Source organism: Engystomops pustulosus, chromosome 11 (genome assembly GCF_040894005.1).
Source record: "Engystomops pustulosus chromosome 11, aEngPut4.maternal, whole genome shotgun sequence".
NCBI lineage: Eukaryota > Metazoa > Chordata > Amphibia > Anura > Leptodactylidae > Engystomops > Engystomops pustulosus.
Window position 1 is genome coordinate 73,954,873 of NC_092421.1, and position 23,015 is coordinate 73,977,887.

The 23,015-nt window shown below is 46.6% G+C and overlaps 1 protein-coding gene across 7 annotated transcripts in view; it reads left to right on the forward strand.

The window, feature by feature from the left end:
• Positions 1–23,015, forward strand: part of LOC140105763 (alpha-2-macroglobulin-like protein 1) — a 112,613-nt gene that overhangs the window by 74,394 nt on the left and 15,204 nt on the right. For all 7 annotated transcript variants that reach the window (XM_072129833.1, XM_072129835.1, XM_072129830.1 and 4 more), the window contains 9 exons: positions 11,030–11,081; positions 14,342–14,425; positions 14,928–15,104; positions 15,224–15,305; positions 15,975–16,131; positions 18,365–18,439; positions 18,526–18,688; positions 21,666–21,877; positions 22,034–22,249. In XM_072129833.1, coding sequence (XP_071985934.1) covers positions 11,030–11,081; positions 14,342–14,425; positions 14,928–15,104; positions 15,224–15,305; positions 15,975–16,131; positions 18,365–18,439; positions 18,526–18,688; positions 21,666–21,877; positions 22,034–22,249 — 1,218 coding nt within the window. The remainder of the gene's footprint in view (positions 1–11,029; positions 11,082–14,341; positions 14,426–14,927; positions 15,105–15,223; positions 15,306–15,974; positions 16,132–18,364; positions 18,440–18,525; positions 18,689–21,665; positions 21,878–22,033; positions 22,250–23,015) is intronic.

Below are 23,015 nucleotides of genomic sequence, written 5' to 3' on the forward strand. Positions count from 1 at the left end.
TATATACACGTACGTAGAGATATACAGCATATATACACACATCCATTATATACACGTACGTAGAGATATACAGCATATATACACACACCCAGTATATACTTGTACATACACATATACAGCATATATACACACACATCCAGTATATACAACATACACACACATATACAGCATATATACACACTCATCCAGTATATACAACATAGACACACATATACAGCATATATATATATATATACACATCCAATATATACAACATACACACACATATACAGCATATATACACACTCATCCAGTATATACAACATAGACACACATATACAGCATATATATATATATATATATATATATATATATATATATATATACACACATACAGTATATACAACATACACACACATATACAGCATATACGTGTATATTAGAGATGAGCGAACATGCTCGTCCGAGCTTGATGCTCGGTCGAGCATTAGGGTACTCGAAACTGCTCGTTACTCGGACGAATACTTCGCCCGCTCGAGAAAATGGCAGCTCCCGCCGTTTTGCTTTTTGGCGGCCAGAAACAGAGCCAATCACAAGCCAGGAGACTCTGCACTCCACCCAGCATGACGTGGTACCCTTACACGTCGATAGCAGTGGTTGGCTGGCCAGATCAGGTGACCCTGGGATAGACTAGCCGCTGGCCGCGCTGCTCGGATCATTCTGTCTCTGGATGCCGCTAGGGAGAGAGCTGCTGCTGCTCAGGGAAAGCGTTAGGGTGTTCTATTAGCTTACTGTTAGGCAGGAGTGATTCTCAAAGAACCCAACAGCCCTTCTTAGGGCTACAATAACGTTCTACTTTTTTTATTTTAATTTGCATCTTTTACCATTTTGTGAGGAATTAGCAGGGGGACTTGCTACCGTTGTGTTTAGCTCTTAGTGGCACACATATCCATAGCAAAGACCGAAGTGGGAAAATTCAGTAGGGGTTGGATTTCTATTAGGCAATAACTCAGTGTCATCTCATCTGGCATAGTACTGTGCTTCCTTTGATACTTGGCTAGAAAATAGCCATAGGAGAATACAAACAGCTTCTTGAAGCCTACAGTAGCGTTCTATATATTTGATTTCTGGTTGATCTGCTGGTGACTGTAGTTTCTGCAGTGCATGTACTTGCCAATTCTGAGCAATTTGTAGTGGGACTTGCGACCGCTGTGTTCTGCGCTTAGTGGCGCACATATCCATAGCAAAGGCTGAAGTGGCAAAATTCAGTAGGGGTTGGATTTCTATTAGGCAATAACTCAGTGTCATCTCATCTGGCATAGTACTGTGCTTCCTTTGATACTTGGCTAGAAAATAGCCATAGGAGAATACAAACAGCTTCTTGAAGCCTACAGTAGCGTTCTATATATTTGATTTCTGGTTGATCTGCTGGTGACTGTAGTTTCTGCAGTGCATGTACTTGCCAATTCTGAGCAATTTGTAGTGAGACTTGCGACCGCTGTGTTCTGCGCTTAGTGGCGCACATATCCATAGCAAAGGCTGAAGTGGCAAAATTCAGTAGGGGTTGGATTTCTATTAGGCAATAACTCAGTGTCATCTCATCTGGCATAGTACTGTGCTTCCTTTGATACTTGGCTAGAAAATAGCCATAGGAGAATACAAACAGCTTCTTGAAGCCTACAGTAGCGTTCTATATATTTGATTTCTGGTTGATCTGCTGGTGACTGTAGTTTCTGCAGTGCATGTACTTGCCAATTCTGAGCAATTTGTAGTGGGACTTGCGACCGCTGTGTTCTGCGCTTAGTGGCGCACATATCCATAGCAAAGGCTGAAGTGGCAAAATTCAGTAGGGGTTGGATTTCTATTAGGCAATAACTCAGTGTCATCTCATCTGGCATAGTACTGTGCTTCCTTTGATACTTGGCTAGAAAATAGCCATAGGAGAATACAAACAGCTTCTTGAAGCCTACAGTAGCGTTCTATATATTTGATTTCTGGTTGATCTGCTGGTGACTGTAGTTTCTGCAGTGCATGTACTTGCCAATTCTGAGCAATTTGTAGTGAGACTTGCGACCGCTGTGTTCTGCGCTTAGTGGCGCACATATCCATAGCAAAGGCTGAAGTGGCAAAATTCAGTAGGGGTTGGATTTCTATTAGGCAATAACTCAGTGTCATCTCATCTGGCATAGTACTGTGCTTCCTTTGATACTTGGCTAGAAAATAGCCATAGGAGAATACAAACAGCTTCTTGAAGCCTACAGTAGCGTTCTATATATTTGATTTCTGGTTGATCTGCTGGTGACTGTAGTTTCTGCAGTGCATGTACTTGCCAATTCTGAGCAATTTGTAGTGGGACTTGCGACCGCTGTGTTCTGCGCTTAGTGGCGCACATATCCATAGCAAAGGCTGAAGTGGCAAAATTCAGTAGGGGTTGGATTTCTATTAGGCAATAACTCAGTGTCATCTCATCTGGCATAGTACTGTGCTTCCTTTGATACTTGGCTAGAAAATAGCCATAGGAGAATACAAACAGCTTCTTGAAGCCTACAGTAGCGTTCTATATATTTGATTTCTGGTTGATCTGCTGGTGACTGTAGTTTCTGCAGTGCATGTACTTGCCAATTCTGAGCAATTTGTAGTGAGACTTGCGACCGCTGTGTTCTGCGCTTAGTGGCGCACATATCCATAGCAAAGGCTGAAGTGGCAAAATTCAGTAGGGGTTGGATTTCTATTAGGCAATAACTCAGTGTCATCTCATCTGGCATAGTACTGTGCTTCCTTTGATACTTGGCTAGAAAATAGCCATAGGAGAATACAAACAGCTTCTTGAAGCCTACAGTAGCGTTCTATATATTTGATTTCTGGTTGATCTGCTGGTGACTGTAGTTTCTGCAGTGCATGTACTTGCCAATTCTGAGCAATTTGTAGTGGGACTTGCGACCGCTGTGTTCTGCGCTTAGTGGCGCACATATCCATAGCAAAGGCTGAAGTGGCAAAATTCAGTAGGGGTTGGATTTCTATTAGGCAATAACTCAGTGTCATCTCATCTGGCATAGTACTGTGCTTCCTTTGATACTTGGCTAGAAAATAGCCATAGGAGAATACAAACAGCTTCTTGAAGCCTACAGTAGCGTTCTATATATTTGATTTCTGGTTGATCTGCTGGTGACTGTAGTTTCTGCAGTGCATGTACTTGCCAATTCTGAGCAATTTGTAGTGAGACTTGCGACCGCTGTGTTCTGCGCTTAGTGGCGCACATATCCATAGCAAAGGCTGAAGTGGCAAAATTCAGTAGGGGTTGGATTTCTATTAGGCAATAACTCAGTGTCATCTCATCTGGCATAGTACTGTGCTTCCTTTGATACTTGGCTAGAAAATAGCCATAGGAGAATACAAACAGCTTCTTGAAGCCTACAGTAGCGTTCTATATATTTGATTTCTGGTTGATCTGCTGGTGACTGTAGTTTCTGCAGTGCATGTACTTGCCAATTCTGAGCAATTTGTAGTGGGACTTGCGACCGCTGTGTTCTGCGCTTAGTGGCGCACATATCCATAGCAAAGGCCGAAGTGGCAAAATTCAGTAGGGGTTGGATTTCTATTAGGCAATAACTCAGTGTCATCTCATCTGGCATAGTACTGTGCTTCCTTTGATACTTGGCTAGAAAATAGCCATAGCAATAGGATAGCATTGTTTGGTTTTAAAAACTCAAAAAAAAACAAAAAACACAAAAAAAAAAAAAAAAAACACAAAAAAAAACAAAAAAAAGTAAAAAAAAAAATAAAGTTATAACTCTCATTTTAAAAATGTTTAACCCGAGGGCTAGGGGTAGAGGACGAGGGCGGGGACGTGGGCGTCCAACTACTGCAGGGGTCAGAGGCCGTGGTCCTGGGCGGGGTGAGACACCACCTGCTGATGAGGGAGCAGGGGAACGCCGCAGAGCTACACTCCCTAGGTTCATGTCTGAAGTTACTGGGACTCGTGGTAGAGCACTGTTGAGGCCAGAACAGTGCGAACAGGTGATGTCGTGGATTGCTGACAATGCTTCGAGCAATTTGTCCACCACCAGTCAGTCTTCCACGCAGTCCACCCATGTCACCGAAATCGCCACTCCTCCAGCTCCTGCACCTCAGCCTCCTCCCCCCCAGTCTGCCCCCTCCCAGGAAAATTTGGCATTTGAACCGGCATACTCTGAGGAACTGTTTTCTGGACCCTTCCCACAGTCACAAACCACTTGTCCGGTTGCTGCTGAGCAATTTTCCGATGCCCAGGTTTTCCACCAGTCACAGTCTGTGGGTGATGATGACCTTCTTGACGTAGTGGAAGTGTGTAAAGAGGTGTCCGACGATGAGGAGACACGGTTGTCAGACAGTGGGGAAGTTGTTGTCAGGGCAGGAAGTCCGAGGGGGGAGCAGACTGAGGGATCGGAGGATGATGAGGTGACAGACCCAAGCTGGGTTGAGAGGCCGGGTGAACACAGTGCTTCTGAGACGGAGGAGAGTCCTCGACCTGAACAGGTTGGAAGAGGCAGTGGTGGGGCCAGACGGAGAGGCAGGGCCAGAGCTGGTGCATCAGCGCCACTGTCAACTAGTGAAGCTCCCGTGGTGAGGGCTCTTGCGGCGAGGGCTAGATCTTCAGAAGTGTGGAGGTTCTTTAAGGAAACACCGGATGACCGACGGACTGTGGTGTGCAACATTTGCCAAACCAGGCTCAGCAGGGGTTCCACCACTACTAGCTTAACTACCACCAGTATGCGCAGGCATATGAATGCTAAGCACCCCACTCAGTGGCAACAAGCCCGTTCACCTCCGGCCGTGCACACCACTGCTCCTTCCCCTGTGTCAGCTGCTAGTCAGCCCCCTGCCCAGGACCCTGCCACAAAAACCCCATCGTCGCCTCCACGATCCTCCACAGCATCCACCAGCGTTCAGCTCTCCATACCCCAGACGCTGGAGCGGAAACGCAAATATAGTGCAACCCACCCGCACGCCCAAGCCCTTAATGTGCACATCTCCAGATTGCTTAGCCTGGAGATGCTGCCCTATAGGCTAGTAGAGACCGAGGCCTTTCGCAACCTCATGGCGGCGGCCGCCCCTCGGTATTCGGTCCCCAGCCGCCACTACTTTTCCCGATGTGCCGTCCCAGCCCTGCACCAGCACGTGTCAGACAACATCATCCGTGCCCTGACCAACGCCGTTTCTGACAAGGTCCACCTGACCACGGACACGTGGACGAGTGCTGCCGGGCAGGGCCACTATATATCGCTGACGGCACATTGGGTTAACTTGGTGGAGGCTGGGACCGAGTCTGACCCTGGGGCTGCTCATATACTGCCGACGCCGAGGATTGCGGGGCCTACCTCGGTCCAGGTGTTTCAGGCCTACTATGCCTCCTCCTCCTCCCACCCCTCCTCCACCTCCTCCTCCGAACTACCATCCGTGGGCACGGCGCCATCAGTCGGTAGCTCTAGGCACAGCAGCAGTGCCGTCGCTAAGCGACAGCAGGCGGTGCTCAAACTGCTGAGCCTAGGCGACAAAAGGCACACCGCCCAAGAGCTATTACAGGGCATCACGGCGCAGACTGATCTGTGGCTGGCACCGCTGAACCTCAAGCCGGGAATGGTTGTGTGTGACAACGGCCGTAACCTGGTGGCGGCTCTGCAACTCGGCAGACTGACACATGTGCCATGCCTGGCCCATGTGTTAAATCTGATAGTGCAGCGTTTCCTCAAGACATACCCCAATCTGTCTGATTTGCTCACGAAGGTGCGCCGCATCTGTGCGCATTTCAGGAAGTCCAGCCCAGATGCTGCCACTCTCAGGGCAGCGCAGCGCCGCCTCCAACTGCCCGCTCACCGACTGTTGTGCGACGTGCCCACGAGGTGGAATTCAACACTGACCATGTTATCCAGAGTTTACCAGCAGCGCAGAGCGATTGTAGACTGCCAGATGTCAACTTCCACCAGAACTGGTAGTCAGGTCAGTCAGCTTCCTCAAGTCTACAATGAGGAGTGGACGTGGATGTCTGATATCTGTCAGGTGCTGAGTAACTTTGAGGAGTCAACACAGATGGTCAGTGGCGATGCCGCCATCATCAGCCTCACCATCCCGCTGCTTGGCCTGTTGAAAAACTCTCTGGTCAGCATGAAGTCGGAAGCTTTTCGCTCGTCACAAGAGACGGGGGAAGAATATTCCCTTGTTGATAGCCAAAGCACCCTGAGGTCTGTTTCTCAGCGCATATCGGAGGAGGTGGAGGTGGAGGAGGATGAGGAGGAGAATGTTGGCGAGACACAAGAGGGGACCATTGTTGAGTCCTTCACTGTTCAGCGTGTATGGGCAGAAGAAGAGGAGTTGGAGGAGTTGGAGGAGGAGGAAATGGACAGTCAGGCCAGTGAGGGGAGTGAATTCTTACGCGTTGGTACTCTGGCGCATATGGCAGATTTCATGCTAGGCTGCCTATCCCGTGACCCTCGCGTTCAAAGAATTTATTCCAGCACCGATTACTGGGTGTTCACTCTCCTGGACCCACGGTACAAGCAAAATCTTCCCACTCTCATCCCTGGAGAGGAAAGGAGTGTGAGAATGCATGAATACCAGCAGGCCCTGGTGCACAAGCTGAAACAGTATTTCCCTTCTGACAGCGCTAGCGGCAGAGTGCGTAGTTCTGCGGGACAAGTAGCGAGGGAGAGTAGGCGAGCAGGCAGCTTGTCCAGCACTGGCAAGGGTACGCTTTACAAGGCTTTTGCCAGCTTTATGTCACCCCAGCAAGACACTGTCACCTGTCCCCAGTCTCGGCAGAGTAGGGCTGATCTTTACAGAAAGATGGTGAGGGAGTACGTAGCTGACCATACCATCGTCCTAAATGATCACACAGCTCCCTACAACTACTGGGTTTCAAAGCTGGACATGTGGCACGAACTGGCGCTGTACGCCTTGGAGGTTCTTGCCTGCCCTGCCGCTAGCGTCTTGTCCGAGCGGGTTTTCAGTGCAGCTGGTGGCATCATCACCGATAAGCGTACACGCCTGTCGACTGACAGCGCTGACAGGCTGACGCTTATTAAAATGAATAAAGGCTGGATTTCTCAGAATTTCCAATCTCCACCAGGTGAAGGAAGCTCAACCTGAATAATTGATCCACTCCTCCTCCTCCTCCTCATTTTCCTCCTTCTCCTCCTCTTTGTACAGTAAAGCAGAGGAAAATGGCTATTTTTTGACAGGGCCCACTGGCTCTTGCTATAGTACTTCATGCATTTAATTTTTCTGGAGGGCCACCTACCCGGTCCTCTGTTTGAAACAATTTTTGTGAGTGCCACATACAGGCACTCAATCTATTCCATTTTTCTGGAGGGCCACCTACCCGGTCCTCTGTTTTAAAAAATTTTTGGGACTGCCACATACAGGCACTCAATCTATTCCATTTTACTGCAGGGCCACCTACCTGCTCCTCTGGTTTGAACAATTTTTGGGACTGCCACATACAGGCACTCAATCTATTCCATTTTACTGGAGGGCCACCTACCTGCTCCTCTGGTTTGAAACATTTTTGGGACTGCCACATACAGGCACTCAATCTATTCCATTTTACTGCAGGGCCACCTACCTGCTCCTCTGGTTTGAAACATTTTTGGGACTGCCACATACAGGCACTCAATCTATTCCATTTTACTGGAGGGCCACCTACCTGCTCCTCTGGTTTGAAACATTTTTGGGACTGCCACATACAGGCACTCAATCTATTCCATTTTACTGCAGGGCCACCTACCTGCTCCTCTGGTTTGAACAATTTTTGGGACTGCCACATACAGGCACTCAATCTATTCCATTTTACTGCAGGGCCACCTACCTGCTCCTCTGGTTTGAACAATTTTTGGGACTGCCACATACAGGCACTCAATCTATTCCATTTTACTGGAGGGCCACCTACCTGCTCCTCTGGTTTGAAACATTTTTGGGACTGCCACATACAGGCACTCAATCTATTCCATTTTACTGCAGGGCCACCTACCTGCTCCTCTGGTTTGAAACATTTTTGGGACTGCCACATACAGGCACTCAATCTATTCCATTTTACTGGAGGGCCACCTACCTGCTCCTCTGGTTTGAAACATTTTTGGGACTGCCACATACAGGCACTCAATCTATTCCATTTTACTGCAGGGCCACCTACCTGCTCCTCTGGTTTGAACAATTTTTGGGACTGCCACATACAGGCACTCAATCTATTCCATTTTACTGCAGGGCCACCTACCTGCTCCTCTGGTTTGAACAATTTTTGGGACTGCCACATACAGGCACTCAATCTATTCCATTTTACTGGAGGGCCACCTACCTGCTCCTCTGGTTTGAAACATTTTTGGGACTGCCACATACAGGCACTCAATCTATTCCATTTTACTGCAGGGCCACCTACCTGCTCCTCTGGTTTGAAACATTTTTGGGACTGCCACATACAGGCACTCAATCTATTCCATTTTACTGGAGGGCCACCTACCTGCTCCTCTGGTTTGAAACATTTTTGGGACTGCCACATACAGGCACTCAATCTATTCCATTTTACTGCAGGGCCACCTACCTGCTCCTCTGGTTTGAACAATTTTTGGGACTGCCACATACAGGCACTCAATCTATTCCATTTTACTGCAGGGCCACCTACCTGCTCCTCTGGTTTGAACAATTTTTGGGACTGCCACATACAGGCACTCAATCTATTCCATTTTACTGGAGGGCCACCTACCTGCTCCTCTGGTTTGAAACATTTTTGGGACTGCCACATACAGGCACTCAATCTATCCCATTTTACTGGAGGGCCACCTACCTGCTCCTCTGGTTTGAAAAATGTTTGGGACTGCCACATACAGGCACTATCCAAATTAAATTGTCTCCATAGCAGCCTCCACACGTTGTCTCCATTGCTACCTCCAAAAGTCGTCCATATAGCTGCCTCCATACATCGTCCCTTTATCAAACGAGGTGTGTCAGGCAGAAATTTGGGTTGTTTTCATGGATTCCACATCAAAGTTGTTAACTTTGTCGCCACCCTGCTGTGTAATCCCCAAAATATACTGGCAAACTTTTACCATTTAGGGATATTATTTCAGCGCTTCTTGCGCATCTGTTTACATTCCCCTCACCCGGCATATCCTAAACTTATAAGAACGCTACTACACTTGATCTTATACAAAAGGTTCTTAGAAGTGCTGTTTGGGGAGTAGCCTAGAGACAGGGGCTTGGATTGGCGAAAGCTCGCCTGGCAGCGGAACGCCAGCTCCATGCGCATCATGCGCTTCTTGCGCATCTGTTTACATTCCCCTCACCCGCCATATCCCAAACTTATAAGAACGCTACTACACTTAACTTGGTGCAGGCTGGGACCGAGTCTGACCCTGGGGCTGGTCATATACTGCCGACGCAGAGAATTGCGGGGCCTACCTCGGTCCAGGTCTCAAAGGCCTACTATACCTCCTCCCACCCCTCCTCCTCCTCCGAATTACCATCCGTGGGCATGGCGCCATCAGTCGGTAGCTCTAGGCACAGCAGCAGTGCCATCGCTAAGCGACAGCAGGCGGTGCTGAAACTGCTGAGCCTAGGCGATAAAAGGCACACCGCCCAAGAGCTATTACAGGGCATTCCACATCAAAGTTGTTAACTTTGTCGCCACCCTGCTGTGTAATCCCCAAAATATACTTGCAAACTTTTACCATTTAGGGATATTATTTCAGCGCTTCTTGCGCATCTGTTTACATTCCCCTCACCCGGCATATCCTAAACTTATAAGAACGCTACTACACTTGATCTTATACAAAAGGTTCTTAGAAGTGCTGTTTGGGGAGTAGCCTAGAGACAGGGGCTTGGATTGGCGAAAGCTCGCCTGGCAGCGGAGCGCCAGCTCCATGCCAAGATCCAACTAACATAGTTTTAACTGCAGCACCTTTAATCTACTACTAGTTCACTGCCTCCATACATGGTCCCCTTATCAAACGAGCTGTGTCAGGCAGAATTTTGGGTTGTTTTCATGGCTTCCATGTTAACTTTGTCGCCACCCTGCTGTGTAATCCACAAAATATACTGGCAAACTTTTATCATGTACCGATATTATTTGAGCGCTTCTTGCTCACCTCCTTTGGTTCCTCTCTGCTACCCATTGGTTTGAAGCCTGAGTCCATTTAGGGTATGTTGCCATGCCTGCCGCTGCTGCCGCTGCCTCTGCATGCCGTCCCCTATAGTGTCAGGGTCAATTATTGGATGTTTTAGATGCTATCTAGCTTCATTCTGTCACTCTGTCATGGCCATGCTGTTGCCCATAATTTTGGCATAATGGTGCGATTATGCAGCCTCAGAGGCATCCATGCATGCTGCCCCTGCTGTTTCCTGTCCATTTCCGTGGTGTTTCCATCCTTTTCTGAGGTTCCCAGGTGTTTGGCCAAGCTTCTCTGTGCAGAGCCTTGGTCCCCTTGAAAAATGCTCGAGTCTCCCATTGACTTCAATGGGGTTCGTTATTCGAGACGAGCACTCGAGCATCGGGAAAAGTTCGTCTCGAATAACGAGTACCCGAGCATTTTAGTGTTCGCTCATCTCTAGTGTATATACATACACATCCAGTCAGCAGCAGTCAGGAGATGGACAGCCGAATTATACTTCGATAATGATGTGCCCCCTGGCTCGTCCCACTACCTCTCTGTCCCCCTCATATGCTGCGGCCTGGGGGCACATCATTAACAAATTATAATTTGTCTGTACGTCCTGGGCCTGGGGCCACTCTGGCTTCACAGTTAATAAATGGTACCTCGCCCGTCCATCGCGGGCCCCCTGCTCCCTGGCCCCTCACAGAGACTCCTAGATTCATAAATCTGTAGTCATCATCTCTGTCACCATACTGACTGTCAGATATGACTTATATTCTTTGTAGGTTGTCACTTTGGAACAGATAGAAGAGGATGATGAAGTGACAGCTGTGCCTACACAAGGGGCAACCAATATGGCCGCTCCTCCACCTGTAATGTTCACAGCAACAAATATATAACTGACGGCCATTTATTTTACATTTTCCTTTCAGCCCGAGGGGACATTAGAGGAGCAGACACACAACTCACTGCTGATAAGTAATGGTAATCCTCCAGATGTCTCTTCTTACAGTGCAGTCTCTACTTCCCTGTGCAGTCCCTTCCTTCAGTAGATATCCTTCCCTGTACTGTCTTTTTCTCCTGTGCAGTCTCTTCCTGTGCACTGCCTTCTGTGCAGTCCATTTCTCCCATGCATTCTCTTCCTCCCGAGCAGTCTCTATTTTTCCTGAGTGGTCTCTCCATCAGTGCAGTCCTTTTCTCTAGTACATCTCCTTCCCTGTGCGGCCTCTTCCTCCTGTGCAGTCCTTTCTTCCTAAACAGTCCTTTCCCTCCTGTGCAGTCTCTTCCTCCTGTGCAGTCTCTTCCTCCTGTGTAGTCTTTTCCTCCTGTGCAGTCTCTTCCTCCTGTGCAGTGTCCCCTACTCCCATGAAGTCTCTTTCTCTGGGCACCTCTTTCCTCATTTGCATTTCCCTCCTCTTCTTCACCATTTCTCTGGTGTAGTCTCTTCGTCCAGGACAGTGGGGCTCATTCACTAAGGGTCTGAATCGCGAATATTTCCGATTTGCGCCGAATTGCCCCGGGATTTTGGCGCACGTCATCGGATTGTCATCGGCGCCGGCTTTCACGCGACAGAAATTGGGGGGCGTTGACATTGGACAACCCGATGGATTCGGAAAAAACGCAGAATTAAAAAAAAAATTGTGTTGCAAGAATAGCACTAACATACATCGCGGCGAAAAAGGTGAACTCTGGAGGACTTCAGCGCAGCAGCGACACCTGCTGGATATCGGGCGCACGACCTTAGTGAATCCCGGCAGACCCGAATCAACATCGGACAACGCGCCGCGGGATCGCGAATGGACCGGGTAAGTGAATGAGCCCCATTATTTCCTTGTTTGCAGTCTTTTGCTCCTGAGCAGTCCATTTCTTTTGTGCTGTTACTTTTGTCCTGCTTTGCCTGAGGTGTCTCTTCATCCATTATTTACCAAAAAAGGCATATAGAGTCTCACCGCAACTCATTAGTCAAATTAAAACTTCACTTTTATTAAATTCTTTTAAGAACAATTTATTCTTTCCCAAATATTGTATGCACAAATTGTATTAAAATACACCTAGGTCGTTGTGGAAACTTTAATGTGTGGTATGGAGTGTTTTTTCGACAGCTATCGTGTGCACCACAATCCCGGGGCAATTCAGTGCAAAACGGAAATATTTGGGAAACCCGACGAAAGTGCGGCGTTCGGACCCTTAGTAAATGAGCCCCAATCTCTTTCTCCTTTGCATTCCCATCCTCCTTTGCAGTTCCTTCCTACTATGCAGTCTCTACCTAGTTTGCATTCTCTTTCTTATGTGCAGTCTCATCTTCCTGTGTATTCTCTTCCTTCTGAGCAGTCTCTGCTTTTCATGAGTGGTCTCTTCTCTTCTCCTCTCTTCAGTTTCTTCCTCCAGTACATCTCCTTCCCTGCATAGTCCTTTCTTCCTGTGCCGTCTCCCATACAGTATTTTCCTCCTGTGCAATCTCTCTCTCCAGTACATCTCCTTCCCAGTGCCGTCTCTTCCGCCTGCGTAATTTCTTCCTACTATCAAGACTCTTATGACTTTGCAGTTTCTTCTTTCCGTGCAGTTTCTGCCTCCAAAGCAGTCTCTTCCTTGTGTGCAATACTTTACCCCCGTACCCCCGATCCTAAAGGTAGAAATGAAATTCCCCCGCCCCATAAGAAAGAAACTGGCCAACAGCTATGGAAACATCTACAATTAGGCCTAGCCGGGAATATAGTTTAAAAAACAAAAATATGTCCCTCCAGTGAAAATACCTGCGATGCGTATACCAAAAATATAAACCTGCCAAGAATGTAGCATAAATATATCCCAGTAGTGTATAGCCTGCTTCCCCATATAGTGTATAGCCTGCTCCCCCCTGTAGTATATAGCCTGTCCCCCCTGTAGTGTATAGCCTGCTCCCCCCTGTAGTGTATAGCCTGCTCCCCCATGTAGTGTATAGCCTGCTCCCCCATGTAGTGTATAGCCTGCTCCCCCTGTAGTGTATAGCCTGCTCCCCCTGTAGTGTATAGCTTGCTTCCCCATATAGTGTATAGTCTGCTCCCCCCTGTAGTATATAGCCTGCCCCCCTGTAGTGTGTAGCCTGCTCCCCCCTGTGGTGTATATAGACAGCCAGCCCCCCCCTGTAGTGTATAGCAAGTCTTCCACCCCTGTAGTATATAGCCAGCCTACCACCCCTGTAGTATATAGCCAGCTTGCCCCCTCTGTTGAATATAGCCATCCCGTTTGTAGTATATAGCCAGCTTGCCGCCCCTGGATTATTAAGCTAGCCAGCCCCCCTGTAATGTTTAGCCTGCTCCCCCATGTAGTGTATTGCCTGCTCCCCCCTGTAGTGTATAGCCTGCTCCCAGCTGCAGTATATAGCCAGCTCTCTTCTTTAGTACATAGCCAGTCTGTACCCTGTAGTGTATATAACCAGCCTGCCCTTCCTCTAGTATATAGCCAGCCTGCCCCCTGTAGTGTATGTAGCCAGCATAGCCGCCTGTAGTGTATATAACCAGCCTGCCCTTCCTCTAGTATATAGCCAGCCTGCCCCCTGTAGTGTATATAGCCAGCCAGCCCCCATGTAGTGTATAGCCAGCCTTACCTCTGTAGTATATAGCCATCCTGCCCCCTGTAGTACATAGCCATCCTGCCCCCTGTAGTGTCTATAGCCAGCCAGCAGCCAGCCCCTCCTCAAGTATATAGACAGCCTGCCCCCCCCTGTAGTATATAGCCAACCAGCCCCTCTGTAGTGTATAGCCAGTCTGTCCCCTCTGTTGTGTATATAACCTGCCCCCCTGTAGTATATAGCCAGCCTCCCCCCCCCTGTAGTGTATATAGCCAGCCTGTCCTCTCCGTAGTATATAGCCAGTCAGCTGCTCTGTAGTGTATATAGCCAGCCATCCCCCTGTACTGTATATAGCCAGCCCCCTGTAGTTTATAGCAAGCCTGCCCCCCCCTGTAGTGTATATAGCCAGCCCCCCTGTAGTGTATAGTCAGCCAGCCCCCTGTAGTATATAACTAGCCTGCCCCCCCCCCCAGGGTGGGAGGGGAGGGTAGCCAACCCCTCATCCCAGCCCTAGCCTTCATTATCAGTTGTCCCATTGATAGAACCTATTATGAGACCTCAGTATTCACCATCATTTGTTCCATCCATCATCCATAGATCCTGATGTTAGACCCAAGCCTTCACCTCAGCTTTCATTGTCCAGTCAGACTAGATCCGCTGGGAATGCGACCTAGTAATTCTGTTTTTCTTTAAGGAAATCCTGTATCAGAGACAGTGAAGTTTGAGCTTCCATCCTCCTACGTTCCGGGATCGGAGAAAGCCGTCATTAGTATTTGCGGTAAGCAGAAAATAGTAACATGAAAATATTGAGGGTGTTCTCTGATAGGACCACAGAAATCATCTGTGATCTGTGGAGCATGGTGGCACTTAGTGCATAATTTTTCCCCCATAGCGCCCTCACAAGGGAAATCAGGAACTACTATGTTCTATGTAGCTCCTTTCCTCTGAGCGTTATTTATCCACGATCCCTCTCCACCACCAATCAGGTGGATAACACTGTGACCTACCTAGACATGGTTCAGACCAACTTTCTCCATCATAGCAGTGGTGTCCGCTTGGCCTCTCATCTTATGCCCCAACCAGTCGGTGTGACTTGTGCAGTCCATGCCTCAATGGTTTAGACCTACAGTATCTTTGGGGTGTTCTACACAAGGTTGTGAATATGACCTGCATGTCTTTGACCCATTCTATAACATTATTCTGCTATTTTTATGCCTTCGCCCCAAGGGGAAACACAATAAATCTCTAAGAGCTTTATCCATCTCTTTTCCCTGGATCAGGAGACATCATGGGACCATCCATGAATAACATTGCTGACCTCTTGGCCATGTCGTACGGCTGCGGTGAGCAGAATATGGTTCTTTTTGCCCCCAATATCTACATCCTTAAGTATTTGACGATGTCAAATCAATTGAACCCTACTGTGCTGTCAAAAGGAAAGGACATGTTGGAAAAGGGTGAGTGCACATTGTCTTCTATGGAGACATTGACTATGAGACATATGAGGTAGTAAAACCATAGGTCTATATGGGCTCCATATATGGTCTGGATATATTTCACTTCCTGTATCTTTCAGGTCACGCACGACAACTTAAGTATATGCGATCTGATGGGTCATTTAGCGCCTTCGGTTTGAGTGATCTAGAGGGCAGCACATGGTGAGTATGAAGAGTTTCAATGATTTAGTCCTTATTGGCTTCTCCACTGTAAACAATCGTCTATGGGATCTAAGGGTTTAGCGTTGACCAAGATGAGTCCTCCTGCTGGACTCCCAGCCATCTGCTGTAGCCTGTGGGGAAACCCTAGCAGGAAGTGCAATTTTTCCCTGCAGTGCCCCCACAGGGGAAATCAAGCATTGCAGAATGTCCAGTCACCTCAATGGGCTGTCTCTCCACAATGAGAGGGACTCTATGTAACTTCTCTGCACAGATTAGGATCCTGAAAAGGGGACCCCAATCTTTTACCCCACAATTCCTACAACTAAATCTGAAGGGAGAAAAATGATCACCCAAGATTTGGAATTCCAATGATCACCTAGTCCTACGGTATCTGCTCATTGAGGCACCATATCTCTCCTGGTCCACCTATTGGCTACCACTGGAGACGTCCCTTCCACCTCCGAGGAACTAAGCATATTGTTCCCATCCATCCCCCAGAGCATGTGACCCTTCTCTCCTGTACAAATTAACATGGAAGATTTATGGGTAATGGATCCTTCTTTCCTGGGGTGCTTCTTTAAAGTGGAACCCCAGACAGTTGTGAATGGGATGTCATCTCTTGTGTAGCTTTCCATGGCTCTGCTTTAACCCTACGTGTGACATCTCCAGGCTCACGGCTTTTGTAACGAAGACTTTAAGCCAGGCCAGAAATTTAACCTTCATTGATGAGGACAATGTCAAACGAAGCATGGACTGGCTGAAGACACAGCAGAAGCCCGATGGTTGCTTCAAGGCGACAGGTCGGCTCCTTAACAATGGGATGAAGGTCAGTGATGTTGTGTATGTAGCTTAGAGAGTCACCTGTATAGCAGAACCTCACACTATGACCACCTGGTCACTGGAGGCACATTGTAAGCAGAGGTCCAATGCTGCAGCTTTCAGGAATAAAATAATTTATTTCAGCATATTTCTCCCTGTGTTCTGTGACTTCTGCTGAGAGAGAGAGAGGAGGAGGAGCTGCAGCATATCTCTCCCTGTGTTCTGTGACTTCTGCTGACAGAGAGAGGATGAGATGCAGCTTTATTCTCCCTGTGTACTGTGACTTCTGCTGAGAGAAAGGAGCATGAGCTCCAGCTTATCTCTCCCTGTGAACTGTAACTTCTGCTGACAGAGAAGAGGAGGAGCTGTAGAATAGGTCTCTCTTTGACTTCTTCTGAGAGGTGAGGAGGACCTGCAGCATATCTCTACCTGTGTACTGTGACTTCTCCTGAGAGAGAGGAGGAGGAGCTGCATCATATCTCTCCCTGTGTACTATTACTTCTGCTGATAGAGGGGAGGATGGGCTGCAGCATATCTCTCCCTGTGTACTCTGAATTTTCCTGAGAGAGAGGAAGATGAGCTGCAGCATATCTCTCTCTATGTGTACTGTGACTTCTGTTAAGAGAGGAAAATAGAAAGAAAGAGACACGGGCGGCGCCCCTAGTGCAATATGATACTTAGAGAGGAATAATTGAAGTTTGTGAAATCTGCTCACCTGGTGACACCTTGTGTCTAGTGCGTTGGAGCAGAGGTTGGAGATATGGTAGAGTGGGTATGCAGCGTTTAACCGGGTTCCGGTACTGGGTGGTGCCGGATGGTACAGTGTATAAAGGTAGGGTGGCGAAAGTGCCGGTTTGTTGTAGGACGCGCTTCCCAAAATTAGAAAGGATCCGATATCAACTGCTTGGTTTTGATGAGGTTTTTATTCGGTTTATAAAATTGGACTACGCGTTTCGGGGGAGGTCTACCCCCTTCATCAGGTCCGTAAGATTTACTAAACAGAAATAAAATGGGACGTATATATACACATGTAGATAAAAATAGTGATAAAGTAATAAAGTAGGTGTCAGTACATGGTAAAGCGAATCAATAGATACATAAATGGATAGATAAATAAATAAAAAGAATATAAAATATATATAAACATATATGTAAATATTATATAAACATTGCATGGAGAATAGATGTTTAATTTGTATGGATTGAGGGATATGGGGAGTATAGCTGTGCGAAAAAATTGTCAATCTGGTGGAGGTATAAATGATTGGAGGCAGATGTGCTTGTTGTGGGGATAGATGGATATGAACAGATATGAATGAGTGGACAGATAGATGGACAGATATGGGATAGATACATGTAAAAAGGAGAGATATAAAAACATGGGGAATTACCTGTAGGGTAAAGTTGTTAGGAAAAGCTGATGGGATAATTAGTGGTCCAACAGGGGTAAGCTATTAAGGGAAATGGAGGGGAAAGGGTTAGAGTCTGAGACAAATAATGGCAGAGTGGGGGATTGCTGGGGAACTTACTTGGTCCAGAGTATGCTGGAGTATTTACCATGTACTGACACCTACTTTATTACTTTATCACTATTTATATCTACATGTGTATATATACGTCCCATTTTATTTCTGTTTAGTAAATCTTACGGACCTGATGAAGGGGGTAGACCACCCCCGAAACGCGTAGTCCAATTTTATAAACCAAATAAAAACCTCATCAAAACCAAGCAGTTGATATTGGATCCTTTCTAATTTTGGGAAGCGCGTCCTACAACAAACCGGCACTTTCTGTTAAGAGAGGGAGGAGGAGATGCATCATATCTCTCCCTGTGTGCTATGACTTCTGCTGAGAGAGGGAAGGATGAGCTGAATCTTATTTCTCCCTGTGTACTGTAACTACTGGTGAGGGAGGAGAAGGAGCTGCATCATATCTTTCACTCTGTTCTGTGATTTCTGCTGAGAGAGAGGAGTAGGAGCTGCAGCATATCTCTCGCTGTATGTGAACATCACACCACATTTTTGATTCCTCACCTTCAATGTGGATCTGCAGCTGCAGGAGGAGGGAGATTGATAGTTTTTATCACTTACAATCCAATTTTTATTCCCAGCAGTTCTAATGCTCGATTCCTTTCCTCATCTGCGTGTTTGTGGTTGGGGAGTTCTGCTCTTACTGTGAGGATTCCCTCCCTGTGTGGCTCACAGTTTGTATTCTTTACTCTTATCATGTGTCTTCCTCAGGGCGGGGTGAATGATGAGATTACTCTGACTGCGTATATTATTATTGCCTTATTGGAGTACCCCCTGGAGTTCAATGTAAGTGACACCCATTCTTCTAGAAGGTTTTGGGGGTGATAACCTGCGCCATCTCCTCACCGGGAACTCCTCTAATTCTGCTGCAGGATCCTGTAGTGATGAAGGCCCAGGAGTGCATTGCCGCTGAGTCTCTAGATTCTGCCAGCCTCTACAAAATGTCTCTGAAGTCCTATGCATTCACCCTGGCCGGGGATATGGAGAAAAGAGCAGCCACCCTGGAAAAACTGGAGGAAAAAGCCCAAAAGACAGGTAAAGACCACACAAAGCCACAAGCATCTCCTCTCTGTATCACCGATGTATCTACAGCAGCATCACATGTATCACTGATGTATCTACAGCAGCATCACATGTATCACTGATGTATCTACTGCAGCATCACATGTATCACTGATGTATCTACTGCAGCATCACATGTATCACCGATGTATCTACCGCAGCATCACATGTATCACTGATGTATCTACTGCAGCATCACATGTATCACTGATGTATCTAGTGCAGCATCACATGTATCACTGATGTATCTACTGCAGTATCACATGTATCACTGATGTATCTACTGCAGTATCACATGTATCACTGATGTATCTACAGCAGCATCACATGTATCACTGATGTATCTACTGCAGCATCACATGTATCACTGATGTATCTACTGCAGTATCACATGTATCACTGATGTATCTACTGCAGCATCACATGTATCACTGATTTATCTACTGCAGCATCACATGTATCACTGATGTATCTACTGCAGTATCACATGTATCACCAATGTATCTACTGCAGCATCACATGTATCACCGATGTATCTACTGCAGCATCACATGTATCACTGATGTATCTACTGCAGAATCACATGTATCACTGATGTATCTACTGTAGTATCACATGTATCACTGATTTATCTACTGCAGCATCACATGTATCACTGATGTATCTACTGCAGCATCACATGTATCACTGATGTATCTACTGCAGCATCACATGTATCACTGATGTATCTAGTGCAGCATCACATGTATCACTGATGTATCTACTGCAGCATCACATGTATCACTGATGTATCTACTGCAGCATCACATGTATCACTGATGTATCTACTGCAGTATCACATGTATCACCAATGTATCTACTGCAGCATCACATGTATCACCAATGTATCTAGTGCAGCATCACATGTATCACTGATGTATCTACTGCAGCATCACATGTATCACTGATGTATCTACTGCAGCATCACATGTATCACTGATGTATCTACTGTAGTATCACATGTATCACTGATGTATCTACTGCAGTATCACATGTATCACTGATGTATCTACTGCAGTATCACATGTATCACTGATGTATCTACAGCAGCATCACATGTATCACTGATGTATCTACTGCAGTATCACATGTATCACTGATTTATCTACTGCAGCATCACATGTATCACCAATGTATCTAGTGCAGCATCACATGTATCACTGATGTATCTACTGCAGCATCACATGTATCACTGATGTATCTACTGCAGCATCACATGTATCACTGATTTATCTACTGCAGCATCACATGTATCACTGATGTATCTACTGCAGTATCACATGTATCACCGATGTATCTACTGCAGCATCACATGTATCACTGATGTATCTACTGTAGTATCACATGTATCACTGATGTATCTACTGCAGTATCACATGTATCACTGATCTATCTACTGCAGCATCACATGTATCACCGATGTATCTACCGCAGTATTGCATGTATCACTGATGTATCTACTGCAGTATCACATGTATCATTGATGTATCTACTGCAGCATCACATGTATCACTGATTTATCTACTGCAGTATCACATGTATCACTGATGTATCTACTGCAGCATCACATGTATCACCGATGTATCTACTGCAGTATCACATGTATCACTGATGTATCTACTGCAGTATCACATGTATCACTGATGTATCTACTGCAGTATCACATGTATCACTGATGTATCTACTGCAGTATCACATGTATCACCGATGTATCTACTGCAGTATCACATGTATCACCGATGTATCTACTGCAGCATCACATGTATCACTGATGTATCTACTGCAGTATCACATGTATCACTGATGTATCTACTGCAGTATCACATGTATCACTGATGTATCTACTGCAGAATCACATGTATCACTGATGTATCTACTGCAGTATCACATGTATCACTGATGTATCTACTGCAGTATCACATGTATCACTGATGTATCTACTGCAGTATCACATGTATCACTGATGTATCTACTGCAGCATCACATGTATCACTGATGTATCTACTGCAGCATCACATGTATCACTGATGTATCTACTGCAGTATCACATGTATCACTGATGTATCTACTGCAGTATCACATGTATCACTGATGTATCTACTGCAGTATCACATGTATCACTGATGTATCTACTGCAGCATCACATGTATCACTGATGTATCTACTGCAGCATCACATGTATCACTGATGTATCTACTGCAGCATCACATGTATCACTGATGTATCTAGTGCAGCATCACATGTATCACCGATGTATCTACTGCAGCATCACTGCAGCATCACATCACCTGTATCACTGATGTATCTACTGCAGCATCACATGTATCACTGATGTATCTACTGCAGCATCACATTTATCACTGATGTATCTACTGCAGTATCACATGTATCACTGATGTATCTACTGCAGTATCACATGTATCACTGATGTATCTACTGCAGTATCACATGTATCACTGATGTATCTACTGCAGTATCACATGTATCACTGATGTATCTACTGCAGCATCACATGTATCACCAATGTATCTACAGCAGCATCACATGTATCACTGATGTATCTACTGCAGTATCACATGTATCACTGATGTATCTACTGCAGTATCACATGTATCACTGATGTATCTACTGCAGTATCACATGTATCACTGATGTATCTACTGCAGTATCACATGTATCACTGATGTATCTACTGCAGCATCACATGTATCACTGATGTATCTACAGCAGCATCACATGTATCACCAATGTATCTACTGCAGTATCACATGTATCACTGATGTATCTACTGCAGTATCACATGTATCACTGATGTATCTACTGCAGTATCACATGTATCACTGATGTATCTACTGCAGTATCACATGTATCACTGATGTATCTACCACATTTTTTTGATTCCCCTTTGCAGGTGGGTTAATGTACTGGACTCAGGAGACTAAACCCCAATCCGAATCCTATTGGTCAAAGCCGAATTCAGTGAATGTGGAGATGACGTCGTACGTCCTACTGGCCCTGGCATCTTCTAAAAACCCAACAAAGAAAGATCTGGGGAATATGGGGGCAATTGTGCGCTGGTTATCGAAGCAGCAGAATCCTAAGGGCGGCTTCAGCTCCACGCAGGTAAGTGGCCTCATGTATGTACAGCAGGAGCTGCTTCCAGTCAAGCTCTTCTACACATAGTACCTTCTCTGGAGGACCAATGTCTTCTCATGTCATGCACTTGGGTGTGTGGAGTAACATGCACACCCCCTCACCTTGTGTTTCTCTCCTCCTCAGGACACGGTGGTCGCCCTTCAAGCTTTGTCGCTGTATTCTAGTAAAACATACAGCAAAGCAGGAGAAATGACCGTAGATGTCACCACAAAGAAAGGCTTCCACCACCGCTTCCACGTGGATAGTGGCAACCGCCTGCTCCTGCAGAAGAAGCAGCTCCCTGAGGTCCCAGGGGAATACACGGTGACCGTGTCTGGAAATGGGACCATAATGATGCAGGTATGAAGGAAGGGCTCCGGGGAGGACTGGGTCCTTTCACATATAGATCTTGCTTTTAGGGGCCTCTGCTCAAATTAAGTTTTTACAAGTAACCGGGACCTGCGTACTGCAGCATCTAGGAACCAGGCATCCCTGGATATGGGGTTGATGTATAGAGCATGCTCGTATATATTGGGTGACATGCAATGTCCTCCTACTAGGGCCTGACCTAATGGCTTGGGGGCACCTGGATTCCCCTGGTACCAGAGTGGCCGGCTTTAGCATGACCTAGCGATTGACTGGTCATGGTGACTTGGTCCCGGTGGAACAGGCCTTGTCCACACAAGGCAGGTCCAGCAAGAAAAGGTAGAGGCCCTCGATGTTAGTGGCAGCCAGGGATTATACGTAGAGACGATAAAGAACATCAACTTAAAGTTCTTCTATTCCAGAACTTCAAAACAGCAACAATAACAGGCTCTGGTAGAGGTCCTGTATGTCAATTTCGGAGGAAGCTGGTTGGTGTGGTGTGGTCTGGTAGAAAAAGCTCACAGCTAAGATTCGGAAACTTGGGGCTAGAGAAGATAGAAGCTGCCTTGTCAGCAATGATGGAGCTGGCTCTGGAAGGTAGATTCCTGCGGCAGGCCTGATGGGGTGGGATTTCCTTCAGATATAAGATGGCTGTAGCAGGATTATTGTCTACTGGCCGTGTGTCCTGTAGCAAGATTCACTAAGAACTATCTGGAACCCTAGCCGTAGGGTGTATTCATCAACTTCCAGGAACGTCCAG